The 24,299-nt window shown below is 30.2% G+C and overlaps 6 protein-coding genes across 6 annotated transcripts in view; 3 read left to right on the top strand and 3 right to left on the bottom strand.

The window, feature by feature from the left end:
• Positions 1-11,307: 11,307 nt before the first annotated feature.
• Positions 11,308-13,984, bottom strand: LOC134836775 (ubiquilin-1). Its single transcript, XM_063851992.1, has 2 exons — positions 13,849-13,984; positions 11,308-13,409 (listed from the first exon to the last, which is right to left on the bottom strand). The coding sequence occupies exons 1-2, from the start codon at positions 13,936-13,938 to the stop codon at positions 12,003-12,005; spliced, it is 1,497 nt and encodes a 498-aa protein (XP_063708062.1). The 5' UTR covers positions 13,939-13,984; the 3' UTR covers positions 11,308-12,002.
• A 1,782-nt stretch (positions 13,985-15,766) lies between these two features.
• LOC134827061 (cyclin-dependent kinase 7) lies at positions 15,767-16,944 on the top strand. Its single transcript, XM_063839593.1, has 2 exons — positions 15,767-15,884; positions 15,939-16,944. The coding sequence occupies exons 1-2, from the start codon at positions 15,768-15,770 to the stop codon at positions 16,899-16,901; spliced, it is 1,080 nt and encodes a 359-aa protein (XP_063695663.1). The 5' UTR covers position 15,767; the 3' UTR covers positions 16,902-16,944.
• On the bottom strand, positions 16,917-18,189 carry LOC134827059 (RNA-binding region-containing protein 3). The gene has a single exon (XM_063839592.1). The coding sequence runs from the start codon at positions 18,184-18,186 to the stop codon at positions 16,951-16,953; it is 1,236 nt and encodes a 411-aa protein (XP_063695662.1). The 5' UTR covers positions 18,187-18,189; the 3' UTR covers positions 16,917-16,950.
• A 566-nt stretch (positions 18,190-18,755) lies between these two features.
• On the top strand, positions 18,756-20,611 carry LOC134838269 (transcription termination factor, mitochondrial). The gene is made up of 2 exons (XM_063853763.1): positions 18,756-18,939; positions 18,998-20,611. The coding sequence occupies exons 1-2, from the start codon at positions 18,774-18,776 to the stop codon at positions 20,059-20,061; spliced, it is 1,230 nt and encodes a 409-aa protein (XP_063709833.1). The 5' UTR covers positions 18,756-18,773; the 3' UTR covers positions 20,062-20,611.
• Positions 20,612-21,412: 801 nt separating this feature from the next.
• Positions 21,413-22,836, top strand: LOC134837017 (uncharacterized). Its single transcript, XM_063852327.1, has 2 exons — positions 21,413-21,597; positions 21,658-22,836. Exons 1-2 carry the CDS (start codon positions 21,432-21,434, stop codon positions 22,701-22,703), a joined length of 1,212 nt encoding a protein of 403 aa, XP_063708397.1. The 5' UTR covers positions 21,413-21,431; the 3' UTR covers positions 22,704-22,836.
• The window catches only part of LOC134837008 (uncharacterized), a 68,878-nt gene continuing 67,372 nt past the window's right edge, over positions 22,794-24,299 (bottom strand). The window contains 1 exon segment of the mRNA XM_063852316.1: positions 22,794-23,638. The gene's annotated coding sequence lies outside the window, so the exon portion shown is untranslated.

Raw genomic sequence — 24,299 nt, 5'->3', positions numbered from 1 at the left:
ATAAACGTAACTTCAAGCCACATGCGGTGATTTTAAAAATTTTTCTGATTTAGTTCTAAATTTTTTTTTTATATTTAAATTTTTTTTTAATATTTTTTATAAATTTTTTTTTCACAAAATTATAAAAATTTATTTCCAATAAAATTATTTAAGTTAAATTAAAAATACTTAAAACATATTTAATAAAAATTATTTAAATTAAATAAAAAATTTTCAAATTATTATATTAGTTTTAATAATTATTAAAATTTTTATTAAAATTTAAAAAAAAATTAAATATTAAAAATAAAAATATTTTTTTAAATCTCTCAATTTCACCTTCAATTTAACTTTGTTTATAAAAATCAACTTCATCACTCAACAAAACCACTTAAATTAGTCAATTTCATATAGAATTTTTAATTTTAATATAAACAAAACATTCACCTTGCTAACCTTCAGTTCATTCACTCTCTCATTATGTTGACACACATATTTTCTTTCAAACAAAATTCGAAAAAAAAAATATTTATATGCATATCAGAACTTTGCGACGACATCAAGTATCATTTATTTTCTTCACTTCTTTCTTTTTTTCTTCCTCCTCCTCCAATTCTGTGATAATAAAAATAGAAATCTCTTTTAATTTAAAAAATAGTCAAAAATTTATAAAAAAGCACAACATTATGTTAATCAAGAAATATTTTAATAACATGTTTATGGATCGCATTAGTAAGACAATCAAATTATAATTCAAGAAAAAAATGGAATGTAAACAAATTTCTGAAAAATGTTTCTTGTTTCTTAAAATTTAACAAAATTCCATTTATGATACACTTTAAAAAAAATAATTGTGGGATAAAATTTCCCATAAAACCGTAAATCCGTGATTTTATGATAGAAAATTGCTCGAAAAAGCCTTTTTTTACATGATGTAACGCGAAAAAAAAAATTAACATCATTACTGACAACTTTTTGAATATTTAATTGTGAGAAAATTCTCTGGCTTCTTTATCTTTATTGTTAATTTACAAGAGTGTCGTCTTACCTGCATTCTATCTGGCTTACGGACAAATTAATTTACTTCAAAGTCTCAAATAAATTTACTACTTGGCTTTCGAGCGTAGGTTATAATGCACTGATAAGATCAGTTTGTAGCCACTTAAAGTTCATAAAATGCATTCTAATGTCAAACTGTACTACCTACAGTTGTTCAGAAATACAAAAGTAACGCTAGAAAGGTAGATTGCTGATTAAAATAAAACCTGAATGAATGAGTGAGTGAGTAATTTCTCATATAAATAACTTTTTTTTCGAGTAGATTTATTGTTTCAGCTTTCGATTTCAATTGAATTCATGTCAGAATTTTGCATTAATTTGTAAAATCGTGCCAAGAATTTTTATTTATTTTTTTTAGAAAATTCTTCAGACGACAAAGAAAAGCCGTGAAAGGGCAATGGCTTCTTTTTTACATAGAATTTAATTTTTCTTTTTTACTAAAATATTAAAAAAAAAAAATATTAAAATTTTTTAGAAAAGCGCTTAAATTATTTTTTTTTCATAGAAAAAATATTTATTTATTTAATAGCTTCCAATTACAACGTTTTGTTGTAAAATTTTTATTATGCATGCCAGAAATTTCATTATTTACAAAAAGTTTCGGGTTATTGTACGAATAAAAAGTGTAGGATTTTTTATTCGACGACGTTAGAATTTAATATAAACATGAGCAATAATTACACGAGTGGGCAAGATTATTAGCATTTTTCGCCATTTGAATAGGATGAAGTTTATTGAAAGTGAATTTCTTTCAAACACGGAAATAATTTGAAAAGTACTCGAAATATTATTATTAAAATTATGAGATTATGATCGTCTAAAAATGTAAACAAAAATCTCAAACTGAGAAAAAAAATTTAATTAAAGTGCATTTCGTAAAAATATAATTTTTTTAAAATAAAAATTTTTAAATTAAAAATTATTAAAAAAATTATCGAAAAATAATTAATCTTAAAAATTGCTTCTCAAATTTAATTTTGGAAATTATATTCTATTGTTTTTTTTTTATTGAAATTCAGCAATATTTAGAAGTATAATAAATTTATTATTAAATTTTTAAAATTCTTTACAAACTAGAATTTTTTTGAAAATATTTAAGAAATTTACCAAAACTTTAAAAAATAATTTTTTTCTCATCGTTTAGCATTTAAAAAATTTAAAAATTTGAAAAATTCTTCTGAAAGTTAAAAAAGTTAAAAAGACTGTAAAAAAATAAAGAAATTTTTTTTATACAAATTATGAATATTTTTATTTAAAAAATTTAAATTATTATTTTTTTTAATTATTCAAATTTTATTTTTTTCTTAATTAATTTATTTATTTTCTGAATAATTAAATTTTAAGTATTATTTTTTCTTATTTTTAAAATAATTATTAAAATTATTACAATTTTAATAAAATAATTTAGTTTTTGTTAACTTTTAGATTTTTTATAAAAAAAAATTTAAAAAACTGACAGACAAACATTAAAACAGTTTTTTTTAAATTCTTTAAAATGCATTAAAAAAAATTAAAGATAAACATCAGAAGTCTGTCTGTTATAACAATCAAATCATCAATTTTTATTAATTCTATCCATACATTCTTCAGGAAAAATTTCTTTGAATAAAATAAAAGAAATACGATTTATGAGATTAGGTTGCAAATGGAAAATTGTTGTAATATTTGTTGTTATTATTAAATAATGACGTTTGCCTCTGTTTAAACACCCATCATTAAAATTACACACATAAAAATAAAAGAAAAGAAAAGCATTTCATGAATGCCCGCAAAGTGTGTTTGAGCAATAAAAGATCAAATATGTTCTACTTAGAGCCCGTCTAATAAGATGTTAATGATTTAAATCAACAAGATGCACGTTTCGCTTTTGGGTTACGAGTTTTTTTCTCTCTCTCCATGAAACAATCAATTACTTCAATAGTAATAATAACACATCGTTCGATTGATTGATTTGAAATTTAATCACCTTCTTCTCGGAATGAGAAAAAAAGTGCATATGACCCTAATCTGCAATCTAATCGTGATCCACTCCAGCAAATGTGGGTCAGGTCAGGAGTGAATTAAAAAAAAATTAGATAATCTAATATAAAACGACTAAAATTGAAACCTTTTCAAGATAAGAAGAAGCCATTTATTCTCTAATCGCTGGGATTAAAAGCTGACACACTACTTTGCAATTTTTTTTCTACGCTTCTAATATTAGATAATGCCAATGTAATGTTGTAAAAAGTGTTACTTAACGAGTTTTGTGGCGATTATTATTGCTATTACGGTACTTAATTTCACCTTTTCCCGCGACTGAGACACATGAGATGAGATGCGATGAAGAGAAAAACATACAAGAACTAATTATGAATGTCAAATTGAAAATTATTACCGTTGCATGGAGTTGGAGACTAGCGCGTTAGCAAGAAGCAATGATGGGATGTGGCGGGCGTGGGAAATGGTTTATTATGAAGAGAATCACGTGAGTAGAATTTTTGAACATGAACATTAATTACTCGTTAATTATGTTTTTTAAAGGTTTTTTTTTCATGACTGTTATTGACAGAAGGAAGTTTTAAAGCAAATTTGGTTTGTGTTACTGATGATTGTTCGACTTTTGGCTGGCCAAATCACTGGTGAATTTTTGTTCTTCTTGTATCTTTTTATGTCTTATGTGATGTCAACTGTAACTCAAATCGCACCACCAAACTGGGCCAAAGAAGCAGAACTCCTGAACTCTGAGAATTTATTGATTTATTGTATTGTATTTTATTTGAAAAGAAGGGTTTTTATGCCGGAGAACGTTTTTCGATGGCTTTTTTACTCAGCATTTCATCGAGATTTTTTGATGGTTTTGTGTTAGTTAAGTCTTAAGTAGTCCAAAAAACCTAAATTTAAAATTCTACAACGAATCTTAATGTTTTTTTTAGTGCATTTGGGTAAATTAGAGTACCTCTTTGACATACCCAATCTCACTAAAAATGCATAGAAACACTGGAATTCGTTCTAGAATTTTAAATTTAGGTTTTTTGGACTTCTTTAGGTTTAACTAACATAAAACGATCAAAAAATCTCATGCTATTTATTTTTCCATGAAATGCTGAAATCGAGTAATGTGACCTGTCAACAACAATACGCACTATGAGAGACTGTCCTACGCTGAAATTTATCAAAGATCTGAAGCAACTAACTCCTGAAACGATTCAATGGTTTGGAAATTTGAAACTTTGATCTCACTATGTTCCTTAATATTGATACAATTTATATTCAAACGCTTAGAAATTAACCATGAAACAACATTATTTGAGAAGTTTTTTACAACAAAGCTTTCTATATGAGAGCTGAGGGAATTCATGATAAAATTAAATGGCAAAGTTTTGAAGTGACATCCTATTATTTTGATTTTTGAATTGAAAATAACCCCAAAATTATTTTTTTTAGATAAAAAAATTTGAGAATGAAAAAGAAAATTCAGTTGGACCAAACATACCATGAAAGGATATTCAAAAGAAGTTCTGGAACACTCTTGAGTCTTAGAAGTCAATTACATTAGAAAAAGTGAATGACAACTAAAAAAATCTTTGGGATCTAAAAGATTTAGCAAATTGATGAATCAGAACCAGACAATTTGTGCATCGCTTTTTCTGAACATAAAAAAATCATTTTTATTAATAAATACTAAACTGATTTTTGTGAGAATTGGTTCAAAATGCAACGCTTGACCAAAGTTTGACATAATTTTCGCAATGAAAGAAAATCCCGTTAATTCATCAAAAGTAATTTAATCTTGCGTAACAGTCATTAAAAAGGTAACAGGATCTGTCACTTATTTGAAAAAAAAATCATAACAAATGTGAAATAATTGACGGAAACATATGTTTCCCATTCATAAGCGTACTTAATTAATCCCGTTTTTGTATGGTTTCTATGCTCAATTTTTTGTTTGAAATCCATTTGTACCTTAGTTACCCACAGCCATGTAAATATTTACATTTCCGGTCATCCTAATCAAATCTTGGCCGATGGCTTGGCTTTATTTGCATCTGCTTTTGAATGTTTTCCATATGAAAGCTATAATTTTAGTTAATTCTACCCTACGACATTCATCATAAATAATTTTTATCATTAAAATAATCGAAAAAAATTGCAGGTGGTTAAATTTCCCCTCAATTTTTTATTAATTTTAATTAATAGTTGGCACAGAAATTTATTAAAACTAAAAAAAAAAATATTTTTTTTAATAATTAAAAAATTTCTCACAGGACTTTTCTCTTTTTCAAAAAATAATTTAGAAATAAATGAACAAATAATGGGCGCAATAATCCATGAAATTATTTCAATTTTCTACACCAGTTCACGTCTCTTTAAAAAAAATGATTTAAAAATTAAATGATTAGCATTCATGAAAATATGAACAAAAGTATAACTTTACGTGCTCCTATTAATATTGCATGCAAAGAATAAACAAAAAAAAACGAGAATCATAAATTTAAAAATCGTGTAGCTCGGTGTTGATTTTATTATTAAGTTTTGTTTTGTCTCATCTTTAGTCAAAAGAAAGATGAAATTCCTTCATGCACCGAGTCCGTCAAGTGTTTTGTGTAAATATAAATATTTTCTGAGACAATAAATATTATTAATAATTTTTTTTCTTTTAAAATGAAGAAAATTAAAAAAAGATGAACCTCACGTAGTAACGTGGGAACTCGAAAAATTAATCATTTTAACACAAAAAGTTAAAAAAAAAAATAGTTAAAAGCCCAATTAAAGCTTGCGAAATCTATTAAGTAACCATTTCATTCTTGCTTCCATGCCAAATCAATGCACAAAGATCTGTACGAACGAAATGTGAATGCCTCTCTTGTGCATGATTCTTGTTCAAAAACCAGTTTTTCTGAATGCACTTGAAGATGAATGCAGAGAAAAAAATGTGCAATCCTCCGTTGTTTGTTTTGTTCACGTATAAAGGCAGAGTGCGCGGGCATGAATTTATTAAAAAAAATCTGTTTGTTTCAGATCTTCCATTGGCGATTCTTCTTGCAAGTACTTTCTATATAGAAATACTAAAAATAAATACGAGAAACACACAAGAAAGGCTTGAATTCATTCATTCCATTCGAATATTCGCTATTTGATAAATTCTTGTGATAACGTAAAGAACAGGTACTTGTTAAAACTTTTTTTCTTCTCTCTTTCTTTTTTTACGTGATTTTTTGCGTTACAAGTGGATGTCGTTGCTTTGTAGCTTCTTTTTGAAAAGAGTATTGGAAGTGAGATAGTGAGTGAAGAAAATAAAGAGTCGTCCTTGAAACATGTCCACAAGCGATCTTTGCTCAACTTTGCGTGGCAAAAGGGTTTGAACAATTGCATCAAAGGGAATAAATTTAGTGAAGCATCGTGAGAATTTAATGGGAAGTAGTTTAAAAATTGTAAGAAGTTAAAAATTTAATGGTAATTTTTTTTTCTTTTTTTTTCAGGCATCTTCAGCAAAACTTCTGAGAAAAGTTGATCAAAACTTGATGCAAGAAAAAATTTCGATGTCAATGATATTTTAAAGATCAACAGATCTTGGCGGATTAACCTTAGATTTATAACTACGGGCTTTTTTTGGAACGATTTTCCAAAATTCATCAAATCTGGCAAAAAGATGACCAAGAATTCGAAGTTGTTGAAGAGTTCGTATACCTAAGAGCATTGATTTATACTAGTTGATGGAAATACCACTCCAGAGATCAAACTCCGTATCACATTGGCAAACAGATTTTTCTATGGTTTGAAACGACAACTGAGGTCACAGCAGCTAACTAAAGCCACAAAATGCACCATCTACAAGGTCCTCATTAAACCATTTCTCACATATGGGAGGAAATCATGGTCGATTCCCTATGGGCCAAAAACGGGTCAGATTGATCCCTTAAGGGAATTTTTTGATCCCTTAAGGGATCAATTTGTTCCATTAAGGGTTCAATCTGATCTCCTTAAGGATCAACCTGTCCCCTTTCGAGTCAGTTATCTGCAGACCCAAAAATTTGAATCATTCAAGAGATCATTTTGATCCTTTAAGAGATCAATATGAACCATTAAGAGGTCAATTTGATCTCCTGAAGTGATTAAATTGACCTATGGAAGGTATCAAATTGACCTCTTAAGGAAAAAAATTGATTTCTTAAGGGATCATAATGATCTAATGAAGGATTCAACATTTTGGGTCTGTAGATGACTGACTCGAAAAGGGATCAGGTTGATCCTTTAAGAGATCAAAAATTAATTATGGCATCAAAAATTGCCTTAAGGGATCAAATTGGATCAAAATTGACTCTTAAGGTAAATCTGACCCTTGTCTTAATCCAAGTTCTGGATGTATACCAACTAAATATTTTTTTCAAATCGACTAGATTTGATATAGATCAACTTTGAGTCCTATTAAGAGTCGTTAGCTTTATCCTTTCAAAAAATTTTTTAAGATAAAACCATAATTTAACGTTTTTTAAACTCCTAAAAATCAATCCCTTTCCGGGGCCAACATTTTTTTGATTTTTTGCTCGTTTTGAAATTTCTCTTAAATTTCAAAGACGAAAATTCAAAAATATTTTTTTGTTGAAAAGCTTGAACCCTTGGCTTTCAAAAAAATTATTTTAAGATAAAACTTAAAGTTATTGAAAAATTAGTTTTTCCAAATTTTGAAATGTCCTCCTTTGTGCACAAAACCCGGAAAGGGATACGACTTTCAACTTCTCTTAAACGAAATTTCTATCACATTTTTTTTAATGCAATTTATCACAAAATTAGTGATTTTTTAAAAATTTGAATGAATTCTGTTCAAAAACAGTTGGAATCATTTTTGCACTTGCCCTCTTGTTAAACAAATCCTCTTCAATTAATTCTTCTATCATGCCTTATAAACTTCAAGTACCTCTTTTTTTGTTTAACATTTTCCGTTGATATAAACAACGATAGCCAAAAATTTTTTTTTTTGCAAAGCCCAAATCATAATGAGTTCTATGAAGCATAAAATGATAATTATTAACGTCTTTTTCACACATCATCCCAAAATTACTGCCTTCACTTTACAATTTTTTTTTGTAACTCTTTATTTAAAACAACTTCTTGCCTACGAAATAATTTTAAATAAAGCAAATAATGAAGAAACGCAAAAAAATCGTTTTTATAATTAACATCTCCCTTGTATCATAGGAAGACATATAGATATTTAATAAACATACATAAAAAGATGTTAATTATAAACAATTTTTGAATGACGTTTCATTTATAATTAATTGGCTGTTGTACATTTTCTTCTTCATTAAAATAAACACTCTCGGATCGAAACTTGTTACTCGTGTAACGAAATTCTAAAAGGTACTTGCGATGGTCATAAATTTATTTTACCTGTAACATGCATCATAAAAATCATCGGTGAATAGAGATTTTAAGGTTTTTTAATGTCTTTGTCTTTTGTTCGATATTGTTTCTTTTCAACTTTGGTCTATTGTATCAAAATAGAAAAAAGGAAGAAAAAAATCAGTTAGGGTGCCATGCTATTCTTTTCTCACGCTTCATATAATTTTATGCAGGTCTGAATTTTTTTACGTGCTCGAAATTTTTTTTTTATTGTAAACAGAATCCAAATTGGACCGGATATTTATACTAAAAAAATTATTAGACTTCAAAAACGAGACACAAATCATACTTATTTAATTATCGTGGATTGGAGGAAGAAAAATGCGTTCCAAATAATAAGTAAATCCGTTAATAAATTGACGCAGCTCGACCGGTAAGAGAAGACATTGAATGGGTTTTATACAAACTTGTTTTGTTATTATTTAATCAATTTTTCATTCTTCAAAACTTCCGTCGAGGCATTTGTCACATATTTTATTCCTTTTATGATGTCACACATATTTTTTTATTACTTTTTATTATGAAAAGGGGTCTCATTATTTTTATAATTTTTTTTTCATGTCACTTCACTTTTTTTATTTCTTTCTTCTTTACTTTCAAAAGTACTTTTTTGCATTTTTATCAAGATCACCCTTTTTAATTATTTTTTTCAGAAGTGCATCCTTTTCATTATTTTGTAATTTTATATTTTTTTTTCTTACGAAACAAGAAAATATTCAATATGAGCGATTTTATAACCGCATTCCTTCTTAATAACCTTCCCAACAACAACAACATACAACAACTCACAGGAATCTGTATAATAAAAAATATTTCAAAGATACTAACAATTTGTATATTGCTTATACGTGCTTTTTTTTATCGACGATGCGATTCCAGACATAGACTATCGACGACGACAGATCGAACTCAACTGAAAAACGCAAAACATTGTTAAAGTAAAACTGGCTTAAAATATATCGTCGTAGAAGTTGGTGAGTGTATGTTAAGTTTTTTTTTTTGTTCTCTCTCTTTTCTTCGATATTCACAATATATGTAAACCTGTCTGTTTAATGGAATAAATAAAAAAATGTGTAAACTCTGAATGAATGTTCTGAGTAAAGGGAACGTTTGACAACTGATCGAAAGTGTGTTTTTCTCTATTTCGGCGTTTTGGGAGAGAGAATGTTGTGTTTTGTTATATTAGAGAGGGATCGTTTAAGAAGCCGATCGATCGATGGTTGGAATTTTTATTATTTAAAATAGAATTTTTAAAAATTATTGATTTTTTAATTATTATTTAAAAATTTTATTTATATTTTTTCAAATAAATTAGATAAATTAAAGGATTTAAATTAAAATAAAAATAAATTTCGTGTTAGAATTTAAAATTTAATTTTTTTCTGATTTTCATAAAAATTTTGAAATTTTCAAGTTGATTTAATAATTTTAAAAATATTAATTTATTTTATTATTAAAAAAGGCCGCTCCAAATGAAACTCAATATTTTTGTCCAAAATTTTTGAAATAAAAATGTGGGGGGGCAAAAAAAATAAAAAATTTTGAAATACTTATTTTCATACAAAATGTCAAATTTTTAAAAAATTTTTGATTTTAAATCAATATTTTTGTTGTTTAGAGTTTTTTACTATGATATTTGTGTATTTAAAATTGATTTTAAAAAAATTTAATTTAAATTGAAAAAAATTAATATCATAAAAATAACTGTCAAAATTTTTTTGAAAAAAAAAATTCAATAATTTTCATGAAATTTATTTTTTAAAGAAAATTTTATGTCGAAATACGATTTTGAATACAAAAATTACTAAAAATTGATAAATTTTCTGAGAAATTTCTTGAAAAATTTTGAAAATACACCAAAAATTGGTAATTTTTGATGAAATTTTCAACTTTTTTTTTTAATTTGCCTCATTGAATTTTCGAATTTAAAATGGGGCATCGGACAAAACTATTGAGTTTCATTTGGAGCGGCCTAAAAGGAAAAATAATTTTTTTTTTATTATTTTCTAAAATTGTAACAAATATATTTTTTATTATTTTTATTTAAATAATTTTTTTAATTGAAAAAATATTTATTCATTCAATTAACTATAAACTGAAAAATGAACAGAATCGAAATATAATATTTTTTGAGCAAATGATTTTTTAAAATTAAATTTTAGCCAATTTATAATTTCTGATTTTTTTTTTCAACCTTTTATTTTTTTAATAGAAAATTTAAAAGATATGAAATGATAAAGGAATGTAAAATAAAGAGGGTTTTCAAATATTTTTCATATAAAAAATAAAAAAAAAATTAAATTCAATGTCAATTCATTCGCTCAATTAGAAAAAAATAAAATAAATAAATAAAATAAAATTAATAATTTTAATAATATTTTAAAAATTTTTAATAATAATCAAGATAATTTATAACAAAGTTTTAATAATTTTAAGCTGTTATTAATTATCTTGTTAATTTAACATTTAAAAAAATTGGAAAATTTTTAGTTAAAAAAAGTAAAAATTGAAAAAAAAATATTTTTTTTTTGAAAAAAATGATCAGTAAACTTAATAAATTTGAAAAATTAAATTAAAAAATTTTAAATTAAAAAGATTTGAAATTTTAGTTTAAATTTTAATTCTCGTCAAAATCATTTTCGAGATTAAACATTTTGCTAAATATTACAAAAAAAAAAACATTAAACATTACCATTGATCTTCGATAAAAAGTTAAAATCAAATTTAGAACGCTCCTATTCATTAAAAAAAAATTAAATTTTTACTTTGCAAAAAAAAAATTATTCCAAAAAGTGAAATCTGAGTTCTGAATCATCAAAAAAATATTAAAATAAAACCTCCAATTTTATTTAATTTTTTTAAATTTTTATTTATTTTGTTCTATTGAGTTTTTTTCTGTTTTTTAAATGTATACATAAATGAATTTGAAATTTTGAATATGCGATAAATATATAGTTTTTCTCCAAATCTTATAAGAACCCCTTACAATAGGAAAACCCTTAGACATTACCTGTTAGTAAAATTGCTTCATTTGTTCTCGTTTGTTATTTATTTTTTTTTGTATTTAAAATGCTTTCAACATTTATTTTATTTTCTTTTTAGACTATAAAATACACCGATTTTTCTACAAAGTTGTATTTATAAGCTGCCCTTTCATAAAGATAGATATTTGTAACACACTGCCGGAAAAAAATTTTTGTCTTTTGAAACAACTTTTAGACATTTAAAGAGTTTTATTATGTTTCGTTCGAAGCGAATTTTTTTTACAATTATTTTTTTTTAAGCAAAAGTCACAAATTCTTAGAAAATATGTTGATTTTTTTTATGTTTTTTTGGAATAGCGATCTCGATCTTGAGTGAGCCGTCAATTTTTTTGAATTTTTGAAGTCCTTACTACACTACTAATGCTAGCACACTAATATAATATGTTTTATTATTTTTTTTTTGTTGACTCTGGTGTCATATTTGTTTGTTTGTTTGAATTGAAAGGAAATAATAATAATAATAAATTTGATAAAGGATCATTCGCGCACCGTCTTTTCAGCTGAGGAGAATGTGGTTGTCTACATCGAATGTTGTTAACTTAGCGATAACTGTCCGAGGGCCAGTAGTCGTTCGATGGCGGCATTAATGTCGCCGAACGTGGCAATCAACGCTTGCAAATTAGCCTCACGATTAACGAAACCCATGGCGGTCAGTTGTTCGAGTTGCGTCGAATACCGTTCCTCGGGCGGTTGATTTGTGTTTGTGGTGTTGTTGGCCATGCCTTGCATCATGCGCGACATGAAATCCGTGAAAAGTGCGGGATTTCCGGTGCCTGCTGTCGTCGACGTTGTCGTATTTTGCCCCGAAGTCGGTGTGGTTGTCGTAATTGGCGGCACCGGTGGCACACCCAAAGATCCCACGAGTCCCGGAGCTACTTGACGCAACTGTTCCATGCCTTGCTGGATCTGCATGATGGCATTTAACGCTTGCGGATTCGTCATTGCGTCTTGCATCGCGGGATTTTGCAGTTGTTGCAAGAATTGCGGCATCATACTGCGCATTTGTTCCTGCAACGCTGGATTTCCCGCCAACAGAGGGCTCTGGTTGATGAGATTTGCCGCCATATTCGGGTCTGCTTGCATCGCTTCGAGCATGGAACGCGTATAAGGGGCGTTCATCATGTTTTGCATCAACGTCGGATTATCGGACATTTGTTGCAACAAACTTGCCGCTGATGGCGTATTCAAGTTGGGCGTTTGCGTTGCACTCGATCCCCATGGATTTGGCAACGGAGCACGATTTTCGCTTCCTTGTTGCGGATTTTCGCCCGTGCCACCGCCCAAACCGGAATACATGTTGCGTGACGATTCCGTTGTGGCATTCAATATTGGCTCTTGAATATCACGGTAGATTCGTTGCAAGGCATTATACCCCCCGGGAACGCTTTCCAAGTTGGAAATTGCCCGATCATGTGATCGCATTAGCTCTTGCAACATTGCCGGGTTCCGTGCCAATTCCATCGTTTGACGCAACAACTCCGGATTGTTCAACATGTGCGAAATTTCGGGATTTCGTTGCATCAATTCCTGCATTTGCGGATTACTCGTGATGATACTGCGCATCGTCTCCGGGTTATTCATCATTTGTTGCACAAGCGGATTATCCAAGACGGTCCGCATCAAATCCGGATTTCCCATGATTTCGTTCTGCATGCGCGATTGCAACTCCATAAATGTTCCGGGACCGACACCCAAACTCTCCAAACCAGCCAAGCCCCCAAGTTGGTTCAAGCCGAAGGGCGTTGCACTGATATCCGCGGGAGGTCGTCGAGGACCTTCGGGCTCTTCGCGCGGCGGTGCCTTGATAACCAAGTGAACTGTCAAGCCATCCTTGATGTTGTGTGTCTTCAAGGTATCTGTGTCCTTCATGATTTTACCAGCAAAAATCAAGCAAAGTTGTTCCGGTTCAGCTTCGAAGGCCTCAGCGACTTGCTGTTTGAACTGCAAAAGAGAAAAAAAAAGGTTGAATAAATTAAATTGCATCAGACGTTGCGAAATAATCCGAAAAACAACATTTAATTAGATATACACATTTGCATTCCATACATTTCTAGAAGTGACGTATCCGTACAAAACACACACACGCACACACGAACCTCACACACAGCGAAAATGACGAGTCATGGAGATTGTCTGGAATTTTATCACTTTTTACGGAAAAATTTCCTGTTTTCATCCAATAACACTGCCAAAAATCAAAAAATCGTGACTCATAAAAAACATTTCACAAGATTTTCACGATGTTCCGTCATCCAATTCGACGGATTTCACAAGAAAAATATTCGGGGATCAAAGTGAAGCTTAGCGGTGACGTGTTTTGCACTTGCAATTTTCGTGTAAACAACCAATTTTTTCAAGGGATTTTTTGTTGCAAACTTACATCTTTGATTTCTGCATCCTCTGATGTTACAATTGATTTCTTATCCTTGGGTGTTTTCACCTGCACTGTAATTTTATTGGCTTCAGCCATTTTTGCTGTTTTTAATTTTGCCGTTTGACACTAATGACAAGTGACGTTTCGGTGGTTTGAGGCGAAGGCGATTGATAAGGAAGGGTTCGTTCAGAGATGATGTTAAAAGTTGAGGATGGTCCAAATAAAATTTTAAAAAAATTTCTAAAATTTTTGAAAAAATCCGGGGAAAAGATATTTCGGAATTTTGATAAGAAAAAAATGAATTAAATTAATTAATTTGAATTAATTTTGATTTAAATCAATTTTCAAATCAAAAAAATTTCAGTTTTGAAAAATTTTTGATTGATTTGCAAATCTTTTTTGATTTGATCTGATGCATCAAAAAAAATCAGATCAAGATTTGATTTTTGATTTGATTTTCAAATCTTTGATTTATCATACAAATCTGAGAAATTGTTAAAAGTTTTCTTTGAAAAATGAATTTTTTGCTTTTTTTCTTAAAAAATATCATAAAATTAGCAAAAAATTAGAAATTTTTATTAAGCTTTTGGAGTTTTTAAGAAGACCGAAGTTTACAATTTTCAAAAGAACAATCAAATGAGAATTTCTGAAAAATTACAAGAATGTATTTTGTTAAAATTTTATTCAAAAATAATTTTTTGCTTTGTTCATTTAAACGTTTTTTTACAAAAAAAAAATCAAAATCTCTAAAAATTTACAAAACCATTTCAAAAAATTTTTATTTTGTAGCAAAATATATGCTTTGCTCCACAGAAATTTGAACTTTCAGAATTCAAGGTTTGAAAAATTTTATTTCTGTTTCCAAAACTTCTGGTTCACACAGGGATCATCCCGATTCTGTTCTTAATTCTAAAGATTTGAAGGAAATTTTTGAGTATGTGTGCAAAGAAAAACTAGGAGCAGAAATTTCCCAAAGTTAGCATTTGATGGAAAAGTTGTAATAAAAAATTTTCACAGATTTTAGAAAACTAAGTTAGCGAGTTTAAAAATGTATGATTTGCTCCAAAAACAGAAATTTTTAGATAGTTTAACCGAATGCAGCATACTGGTCCGTGCAAGAGATGAACCCTATACAATCCAAGAATTCATGTTTCAATTACACTCCCGAAATCCTGGACTTCGAGTAAATTAATAGACATATTCAGATTCTTAAGAAGCATACCCTTCATAAAGGAAGAATATAACCTATGATTATTTCAACTTGACGATCCACAATAAGCCCAAAATAAAATGGGCTGAGGTGGAGCTTTTAAAAAATCATCTTGATTTCTTTTAAAAAAACTTGATTTCTTCCTAAAAAAATTATAAAAAATATTTTAAAAAAAATTTCGAAAATTGTCAATTTTTATTTTTATTTCAATTGTTAATTTTTAATGAATTTTTTTGAACTACATAAGTTTAGAATTCTTTTTTCAGAAAATTTTATAAAAGGTGCTGAAAATTCTTTTAAAAATTATAAATTTATAAAATTCAGGAGCAATCCCTCAGTTTTTTGAATTCTAAAATAAAAATGTTTATATAAATAAAATAAAAATATTTAAGTTTAATTTGAATATTTTGACTAAATTCTAGAGAACCCCAGGACAAAAGTGATGTATGGCAATGTTGTGCGTCAATTTTACAATTTTTTACATTTTAAAATAAAATTGTTAATTTTTTAGAATTTTTCTAATCTCAAATAAAAATACAAAGCCAAAACAAATATTTTTTTTAAATTTCATTAACTTTTTTTGGATTTTAATTAATTTTAAATCAAAGTTCTACTTCAAAACTTCTTTTTACTTTTTGAATTTTGATTTCAAAAATTTTAAACAAATCTTTTTAATTTCATTTGTAACGGCCTAAATCAAAGCTCAACGAAATCTATGAATGGCGCCGTGATTCCCGTGTTTACAACGACTTCTCCTCACATTTCCTCGGCATTTATCATGGATAACCGACTTACTCGATACGAAAAGATCGATTTCTTGGGTGAAGGACAGGTAAAACTTCAAATTTAACTCAAAAACTTCCTTTACAATCTCGTACTTTTTTAGTTTGCGACAGTTTACAAGGCTCGTGACACGGAAACGGACGAAATTGTCGCCGTAAAGAAGATAAAAGTTGGAAGTCGGGAGGAAGCTGCCGATGGAATTAATCGCACAGCGTTACGTGAGATAAAATTACTGCACGAACTGCAACACGAGAACGTCATCGGACTTCTGGATGTCTTTGGGCACAAATCAAATGTGTCTCTCGTGTTCGATTTCATGGATACCGATTTGGAAGTCATCATCAAAGATTCCCGTATCACGCTGACACCGCCAATTATCAAATCTTACATGATTCAAACGCTTCAGGGACTGGAATATTTGCATTTAAATTGGATTTTGCATCGTGACTTGAAGCCCAACAATTTACTCGTCAGCTCAAAGGGAATTTTGAAGATTGGGGATTTTGGTTTGGCGAAATTTTTCGGCTCGCCGACAAGAATTAACACAAATCAAGTCGTTACGCGATGGTATCGATGTCCAGAATTGCTTTTTGGTGCCAAGCAGTACGGAACGGGGGTCGATATGTGGGCTGTGGGATGCATTTTGGCAGAATTATTGCTGCGAGTCCCCTTTTTGCCGGGCGAAAGTGATTTGGATCAGTTAACAAGAATTTTTCAGACTCTCGGAACACCAACGGAAGAAATTTGGCCAAATATGAAGCAACTTCCCGACTATATTCAGTTCAAAATGTTTCCAGCGATTCCGTTGGCGAGTATTTTCACGGCAGCGGGAAATGATTTGTTGATGGTAGCTGAGAGACTTTTGGCGATGTACCCGTTGGCGCGTTGTACGGCAACTGAAGCCCTCAAAATGCCCTATTTCTCGAACAAACCGGCGCCATGTCCGGGCGATAAGCTCCCGTTACCTTCGAATATTAGTCAAAAGATCGCCGATGAGCGTCCGAGTTTGAAACGGAAGCTGTTGGATGCCGAAGGAGGAACAAAACCGAAGAAATTGCAATTTTAAATCAACTTTGTTAGCGAAATACAAAATAATTTTTTAAAATTTATTCATATCAACTACTTTTGCCGTACATAACGACCATTGGCTTGTCTTTCAGAAGAAATCCATTCGTTTCTCGCAACGCAAGGTCAATCATTCGATCCTGTCCTGCTTCGAGAACGTCATCGTCGTACGGAGTATTGAAAGTTACGAAGGCCTGTCCTTTCATTCGACCACTTTGCATGAGTTTTATCTCAATTTCATCCAGATTTCGTACTGTAAAGTTACTAAAAATCATTTTTAGGTCCTCTGTGGTGACATTTTTGGCTAAATTTTTAATGTACAGCTTGTTAGACTTCTCTCCTGGCGCGTAATTTTTGAAAACTGGCAGGATTGAGAGTTGTTCGGGAGACAATCGATTGTCGGCGAGATCTTTTCTTGTAATTTTCGTCACAGATGAATCATTTTTCGGCTCAGAAGTCTCTTTAGGAGCGATTTTTGGAACATTTTCAGGCATTTCAGTCTTAATTGGGGTCAATTCACTTGGAACTTTAATCGAAATTGTTCGATTTTGAACCAAATTTGACTCAAAAACTTCTGATTCTGTTTTTGGCGTACTTTTTGGATAACTTTGGGCTTGTAAAAATCGTTTCGCGGGATTTTTAATCACAGTATTTGCCTTTCGAGGTCGTTTCGGAGCACAAACTTCCTTTGAAACTTCCTTTTCATCATCACTTTCCATTTCAGATTCGTCACTTCCGACTCCGTCACCGCTCCAAATGCGTCGTTTCCGTGTAACGTTACTGATTTCCGTCTGACAATGCACCGAACTGAAGCTTTTTTGTGGTTTCATGACCTGAGATGGCGTGAAAGGAGGCGGTAAGTTCATTTTATTCATCAAATGCAGCACTTGGGTGTAGAATTTTGGCACAGATTCGAGAGCAACGCAAATGGAATCGATTATTTCTCGTGTCGGTTGGGGGTATTTGTAGCGCAAGTACGGCGGAGGAGGGTCATTGAAGTTCAATCCGGGATTCATGGAGAGATATTTCATGATGAATTCATTTGGAGTGGCCACGAGAGGTGGTTTTTGGTCAGAATTTGTGCAGTATTCGATACTGAGTCGCGTTCCAAGAATTTCCTTTTGATGAAGTCCTCGTAAAAATCGCTCAGCTTGAGTTTCGGAGGGAAATTCGGCGATGATGGCATCTTGTTCGTGTTGCACGTTGATTGCTCCGAAATGAATTGCAAAGTTTTTACGGTCTTCAGTGGAAAATCGACGCGGAAAGTTTTTTATTTTTAGTTTCATTTTGCCGGTGTTTTAATCAGCTGTTAAGTAGGCTGACCAGATGTACTGAATTTATTTTTGGCGAAAAATTAATCGAAGTTTAGGTTTTTTAGCTTAAATTTCGGTTGATTTTTTGAAGAATTTGATTTTTCAACTTTTGAATTTGAATTAAAAAATTATAAAAAATCAATATTTTCATTTAATTTTTTCAGTTTTTTTTTATTTTAACAGTTTTTGAGACTGAAATTGACGTTAAAATGTAAAAAACTTACAACCGTTGAAAAAATTACTGAGTTTACAAAAATTTTAAACTTCACTAAAAGTTTTTTAAATTATATTTAAAAAAGCTTTTGAAATTCACTGAAAAAGCTTTAAAAAGATAAAAGTTTAAAAAAGTATTTCTTCAAAATTTTCTGAATCACATTCTAAAATTTAAAAATGCAAAATTTTTTTGAAATATTTATTTAAAAGCCTTAGTCCAAAAATTATCGAAAAAATGAGAAAGAAAAAATTGAAATTAAAAATTATTCTTGTCCCAAAAAATGATATTATGAGAATTTGGTCACCCTACTTTGCAAAAAAATGTGTTTTTGTTTACGTTCAAAAACATGCTCCGGAGGCTTTTTAGACTTAATTCAATTCCAAGAAGACATTTTCCTCAGATAGAATGTCGCGTTTTTGTAGAAGAAAAGTCAAATTCCACCAAACTTTTGCCAGCAGATGACATTGTTGATGAACTTAGAGCATTTTCAAATGCTAAAAAACTCGCCATAAGTAAGTTTCAACTTCAATTTTTATTTTTTTCATTTGACTTACCAACTTTTCTTTTCAGGTTTTTCACCTCCGATGCTTAAAACAGTCGTCCCTATGTTCACACAACTTTTAGAATGCGATGAAAAAGTAGCCAAACAAATTGCTCAAAAGCACCTTAAAGACATCAAAACCTTAACAATGAAGGAATTGCGACAACAGATCGAGACTTACATCGAAGCTAGTTTCGATCGAAAACTCCTTCTGCAACACTCGGAATTGCTCTCAATGATTCCTAAAGTCGTACTTGAAAAGCTTGAAATTTTACGGGCAATGCCAACTGACGAGAATGGCAATGGATTAAATGACTACTTGCCTTTGATGAAACTCGAAGTTAAGGATTTAAAGAAATTTCGTGACACTTTATGTCGAGATGAACGACTGAAAATGCCATTTAAGGATCGAATTCATTTTTTGAGTCACAAACTGGAAGTTGAACCTCACGTTATTTCTGAACTTGTAGTGAAAAATCCCTTTTTAAGGACGTTACGGAGGTCTTACATCATCGAAAATACAGACTTATTTTTGAGTTACAAAGTATCCCCACAAACGATATTAAAAAGTCCCTATTCGCTCAAAAGTAATCCAAAGACAAAAGTTAAACAACGTCTAGAACATGTAAAAAATCTTTTGGGTGAAGGTGACTTAAAAGCATGGATAACACGTGCCAGTGAAAAAAATTACGATAAATTGCTGAAATTCGCCTCTGAGAATCTGGATTCTCTAAAAAAAGTTGGTGCGGAAGATAACATTGATTATCTCAGTAAACGTCTTGGATTAAACACGGATGAAATGCAACTCTTTTTGACACAATATCCGCGAATTAAGAAGGTTAGAGTTCGAATAATGAAAAGGATATTAGATTTTTTGTTAGACGAAGCAAGTTATCCGGCAGAAAAAATTGCAAAAGTACCAACACTTTTTGCTTGTAGCGCAAAAACACTTAAAAAACGCCATGATGAACTCAAAAAATTGAATCATGAGTTGGAAAGTTTGTACCCATTAGCTAAACCGTCGAAAGCATGGGATAAGTACATCCAAAGACTGAAAAATGATAAAAACTTTGAATCAACTAAAGAGGAGTGATACCTGACATTATTAAATAGTCTTAAGAAATACAAAACAGAAAAGTTTCAGATTTTTTAATTTTATATTTTTAGTTTTGTCGAATGAATAAGAGAAGTATCAAATCAGCTTAACTTATAAATAAACTGCAATTTTAAGCTTTTGGAGTAGCATGGAAAGGAAACGATTTTGAGTCTGATGTTTTCATCAATGGAAAACTAGTAATATTTCATTGAACAAGGTCTTGAACGATAAACCTCCGGAAGTTGCAAACGAAGAAAAAAGGCTGCCAAGAAGTACACGATCCGCCTTATCGCTACTCCGCTCAGGATACAGCAGACTAACCAACTACGATCTGCACCGCATCGATGACAGTATTGAAGACAAATGCAACTTGTGCGACGAAACGCCGCATGACGTACACCACCTGTTCAACTGTCGAGAAAAGCCAACGGACCTCTCTGTCATTGACCTATGGCAGAATCCTTTGGAAGTGGCAAAATTCTTGGGACTTGAACTGGAAGAGTCAACTGCTTGACTTACACACGATCAACTAGACAATAACATAAATATCACATTGACAACCCATTTGGAATACTTTGCGATCTCCTGACGAAGCACAATGATTTGACAGAAGAGTTTGTAAACTTTCCTATTGAAAAATTGAAGAAATTGGTCAAATTAAGATGTATCGAAGAAAGTGATCGTTTTTGTATTCTGTCACCTTATATGTACACGAAAAAAAAAAATTAAATTCGTTTCAAAAGTATACAGTTAATTGTTTTTTGTTCAGTCTCCAGTTTAACATTTAAACTATAATAGTTAATAGTTATAATCTACATGTACATTTGGATTCAATTTTAATTGAATTTTTTCAACATCAATATCATCAATTATGTTGATTTGAACCTTTTTCTTTCATTTCTGATACTTGTTTTGATGAATTTCATTTAATTTCATGTCAAAAACTGTCACAACTTTGACATCATCATCTTGGAATTCTGAATAGCCATAGGCTAAGGAGACCTTCCTTCTAAATTATTATCCGACTGATTTTTAAAAATGTACATAGTCATCTCCTAAACTAAGTTTATTTTGAATAAAAATTTTAAATTAAATCTAAATAATTAGATTAAAAATCCTACAAATTTTATTCTTACAAAGTCATTGAGACTATTTCGGTTTTTAAAATTCTTATTAAATTTTGGAAACTCTTAAATTTAGAAGTTTCATATTTTTTTTTACAAAATAACGGGACTTTTTGTAATATTATTCAAGTTTCAACTCAGATAAAAAAAATACCATTTTCATCTCCCATCCTGGGATGATAAATTTTTGAACAGTTTGTCACCTTAATTACGAAAAATGTGTTTTTGTTTACATTTATCGAAATGCTTCGAAGACTTTTAAAACTCACTTTAATTCCGAGAAGAAATTTCCCACAAATCGAATGTCGCGTTTTTATGGAACAAAATGCAAATCCCGAGAAGGTCTTACACACAGATGACATCGTGGACGAGCTGAGAGCTTTTACGAATGCCAAACTTTTAGCCACAAGTAAGTCTCTACAAAAAAAAAAAAATTCTGCATCTTCTTTACTTTTTTCTTATTTTTTAGACTTATCAATTCCGTCGTTAAAAACAATCGTTCCTCTCTTCACGGAACTCTTAGAATGTGATGAAACTGTAGCCAAAGAAGTTGCTCGAAAGCACTTGAAGGAAATTAAGACAATGACAATGAAGGAATTGCGAACACAGCTCGAGACTTACATCGAAGCCGGTTTCGATCGAAAACTTCTTCTGCAACATTCGGAAGTACTATCCATGATTCCCGGGATAGTTCGTGAAAAGCTCGAAATTTTACGGGCAATGCCAACTGGTGAAAACGGCAACGGATTAAATGACTACTTGCCATTGATGAAACTCGAAGTCGAGGATTTAAAGAAATTTCGTGACACTTTAAACCGTGATAAGCGAATGAAGATGCCATTCGGGGATCGACTTCATTTTTTGAGCAACAATCTCGATGTGGAACCCTACAAAATTTCAAAACTTTTTCTAAAATATCCATATTTAAAATCGCTACGAAGAGCTCTGATCGTCAAAAATACCGAAGTTTTTTTGCGTTACAAAGTGCCTAAACCAAAAATCCTCAAAAGCGGCTACACGCTACAATCAAATCCTTCAAGCAAAGTTCAAAATCGCTTAGAAAACGCAAAACCAATCAAAGGTGAGGACAACTTACATGCATGGCTCGGATATGTTGATGAAAAAATTTACGATAATACCCTGAATTACGCTTCTGAAAATCGTGAACCGTTGAAAGAGGTGGGTGCGGAAGACAATATTGATTATTTCAGGAAGCGTCTTGGATTAAATGACACCGAAACGGAATTCTTTTTGATGAAATATCCGCGAACTAAGAGAATGACAGTGCGAGTAATGAAAGCGCATCTGGATTTTTTGTTAGACGAAGCGGGATATCCGGCAGAAAAAATTGCAAAAGTTCCGTATTTATTTTCTTATAGCGTCAAAACACTCAGAAAACGCCACGAAGAACTTAAAAAATTAAATCATGAGTTGGAGAGTTTGTACCCATTATCGAGACCGTCAAAGGAGTGGGATGAGTACATCCAAAAACTGAAAAATGATAAAAAATATTGAAACGCCTTCAGAAAAGTGAAACTTACCTTAAATTAAAAGTTTTAAAAAAATTTAAAAAAAATTAGAAATTTTTGCAATTTATTTATTCGACAAAAAAAAAGAAAAATAACTTAATCAAATATAATTCTATGAAAATTTCTTAATTTTATCGTTAAATGTTTAGTTTTAGTTTATTTAGTATACAAAGTCTGTGAGATTATTTCTACTAATTCTAAAATTAAATGTCGGAAGCTCAGGCACAAGGATTTCATTCATTATTTACAAAAGAACGGGGACTTCACAAGAGGTGCATGTCATCGAGGAGGGGCGGGCGAAGGAAAGGCAAGCGACTAGATTTATTCTTCAAAAAAACTTTTACTCGTTGCAGCCATCGTCATCGGGTTGCCAGAAACACTCATCCTTCCCATTGGGTTGGTAGCGAAAACAACCGGGCATGTAAAAGACGGGATCTGGCTCAAAGTCATCGGGACATGGCATGGCATAAATTGTGATCAGATGATTTCGCGTAACGTCAACGTCATAGAGAAAGGCAGCGGTACGTATCGCCGAATACGTTTTGGCTGCGGGGACTCCGTCAATGTCTATCTATACGGGGAAAAGAAAGTGGGGAGTTGGGCAGCGCGTTTTTTGTGGGATGTTTTGTGTGCGTTTCTTACTTCGTAACCGGAAACAGGTAAAGACATGGTGGGTTTCCAATGGACAAGTAAATCGGGTGGGTGTGCATGGACACAGAGAATTTGAACGGGACTTGTTGGGGTGTCGGCTTTTGGCGACGGGGATTTGGGAGGTAATTCAGAGGAGGATGGTTTATTGTTATTTGTTTCTTTATTATTGCTATTTTCTAATGATTCAGGTGATTCGTCATCCATTGGGTCAATTCCAAGCTTTTCCTTCAAGGCACTTATCTCGTGTTTAAGGGTCTCCAGCAAAATGTCCTAAAAATTAAAAAAAAAAATTTAATTAGATTCTTAAATTTTATTTTGTGACGCGTTAAATTAAAAATCAATTTTTTGTACGAAATTTTTGGAAAAATTCAAACAGATTTTTTTTTTTTGATAAAAATTAGAAAAGTGAGAAGTTTTATCTTTTAAAAAATATTTTTCTTTAAAATTTAAGCAAAATATGTAAGAAATTACTTTTTTTTAAAATTAATTTAATATTTTTTTTAATTTTTAACAATTTTTACAAAAAAAAAAAAAAAAAAAAAAAAATTAAAGAAAAAAAATCATTAAAAATTTCAAATACTTTCAAATTCTCAGCAGAAAATTTAGTAAAAAAAAATTACCGTAAAATTAATATTTTTATTCAAGAATTTTTGAAATTTTTTTAAATTAAAAAATAAAATAAAAAGAAAATTAATTGTTACAAAAAAAATATATTTTTAAAAATGTTCATAACTTTAGAATTTTTTTACTAAATTTAATTTATAAAAAAATTAATTTAAAATAATTATTAAATAAAAAATTAATTAATTAATTAAAAAATAATAAAAATTATTTTATAAAAAAATAATAATTAATAAATTTAATTTAATTTAATTAAAAATTTGAAATTAAAATTAAAAATAATTTTATTTTTATTAATTTTTAAATTGTG

This window comes from Culicoides brevitarsis, chromosome 1 (genome assembly GCF_036172545.1).
Source record: "Culicoides brevitarsis isolate CSIRO-B50_1 chromosome 1, AGI_CSIRO_Cbre_v1, whole genome shotgun sequence".
Lineage (NCBI taxonomy): Eukaryota > Metazoa > Arthropoda > Insecta > Diptera > Ceratopogonidae > Culicoides > Culicoides brevitarsis.
This window is presented reverse-complemented; position numbering and strand designations above follow the sequence as displayed.

Excerpts from the sequence above, each read along its gene's own strand:
- LOC134836775 (XM_063851992.1), bottom strand. The coding sequence starts at position 13,938 with ATGGCTGAAGCCAATAAAATTACAGTGCAGGTGAAAACACCCAAGGAT. Across the intron at positions 13,410-13,848 it reads AGGATGCAGAAATCAAAGAT|TTCAAACAGCAAGTCGCTGA; the intron begins GTAAGTTTGCAA and ends TCTCTTTTGCAG.
- LOC134827061 (XM_063839593.1), top strand. The coding sequence starts at position 15,768 with ATGAATGGCGCCGTGATTCCCGTGTTTACAACGACTTCTCCTCACATT. Across the intron at positions 15,885-15,938 it reads ATTTCTTGGGTGAAGGACAG|TTTGCGACAGTTTACAAGGC; the intron begins GTAAAACTTCAA and ends GTACTTTTTTAG.
- LOC134827059 (XM_063839592.1), bottom strand. The coding sequence starts at position 18,186 with ATGAAACTAAAAATAAAAAACTTTCCGCGTCGATTTTCCACTGAAGAC.
- LOC134838269 (XM_063853763.1), top strand. The coding sequence starts at position 18,774 with ATGCTCCGGAGGCTTTTTAGACTTAATTCAATTCCAAGAAGACATTTT. Across the intron at positions 18,940-18,997 it reads TGCTAAAAAACTCGCCATAA|GTTTTTCACCTCCGATGCTT; the intron begins GTAAGTTTCAAC and ends TTTTCTTTTCAG.
- LOC134837017 (XM_063852327.1), top strand. The coding sequence starts at position 21,432 with ATGCTTCGAAGACTTTTAAAACTCACTTTAATTCCGAGAAGAAATTTC. Across the intron at positions 21,598-21,657 it reads TGCCAAACTTTTAGCCACAA|ACTTATCAATTCCGTCGTTA; the intron begins GTAAGTCTCTAC and ends CTTATTTTTTAG.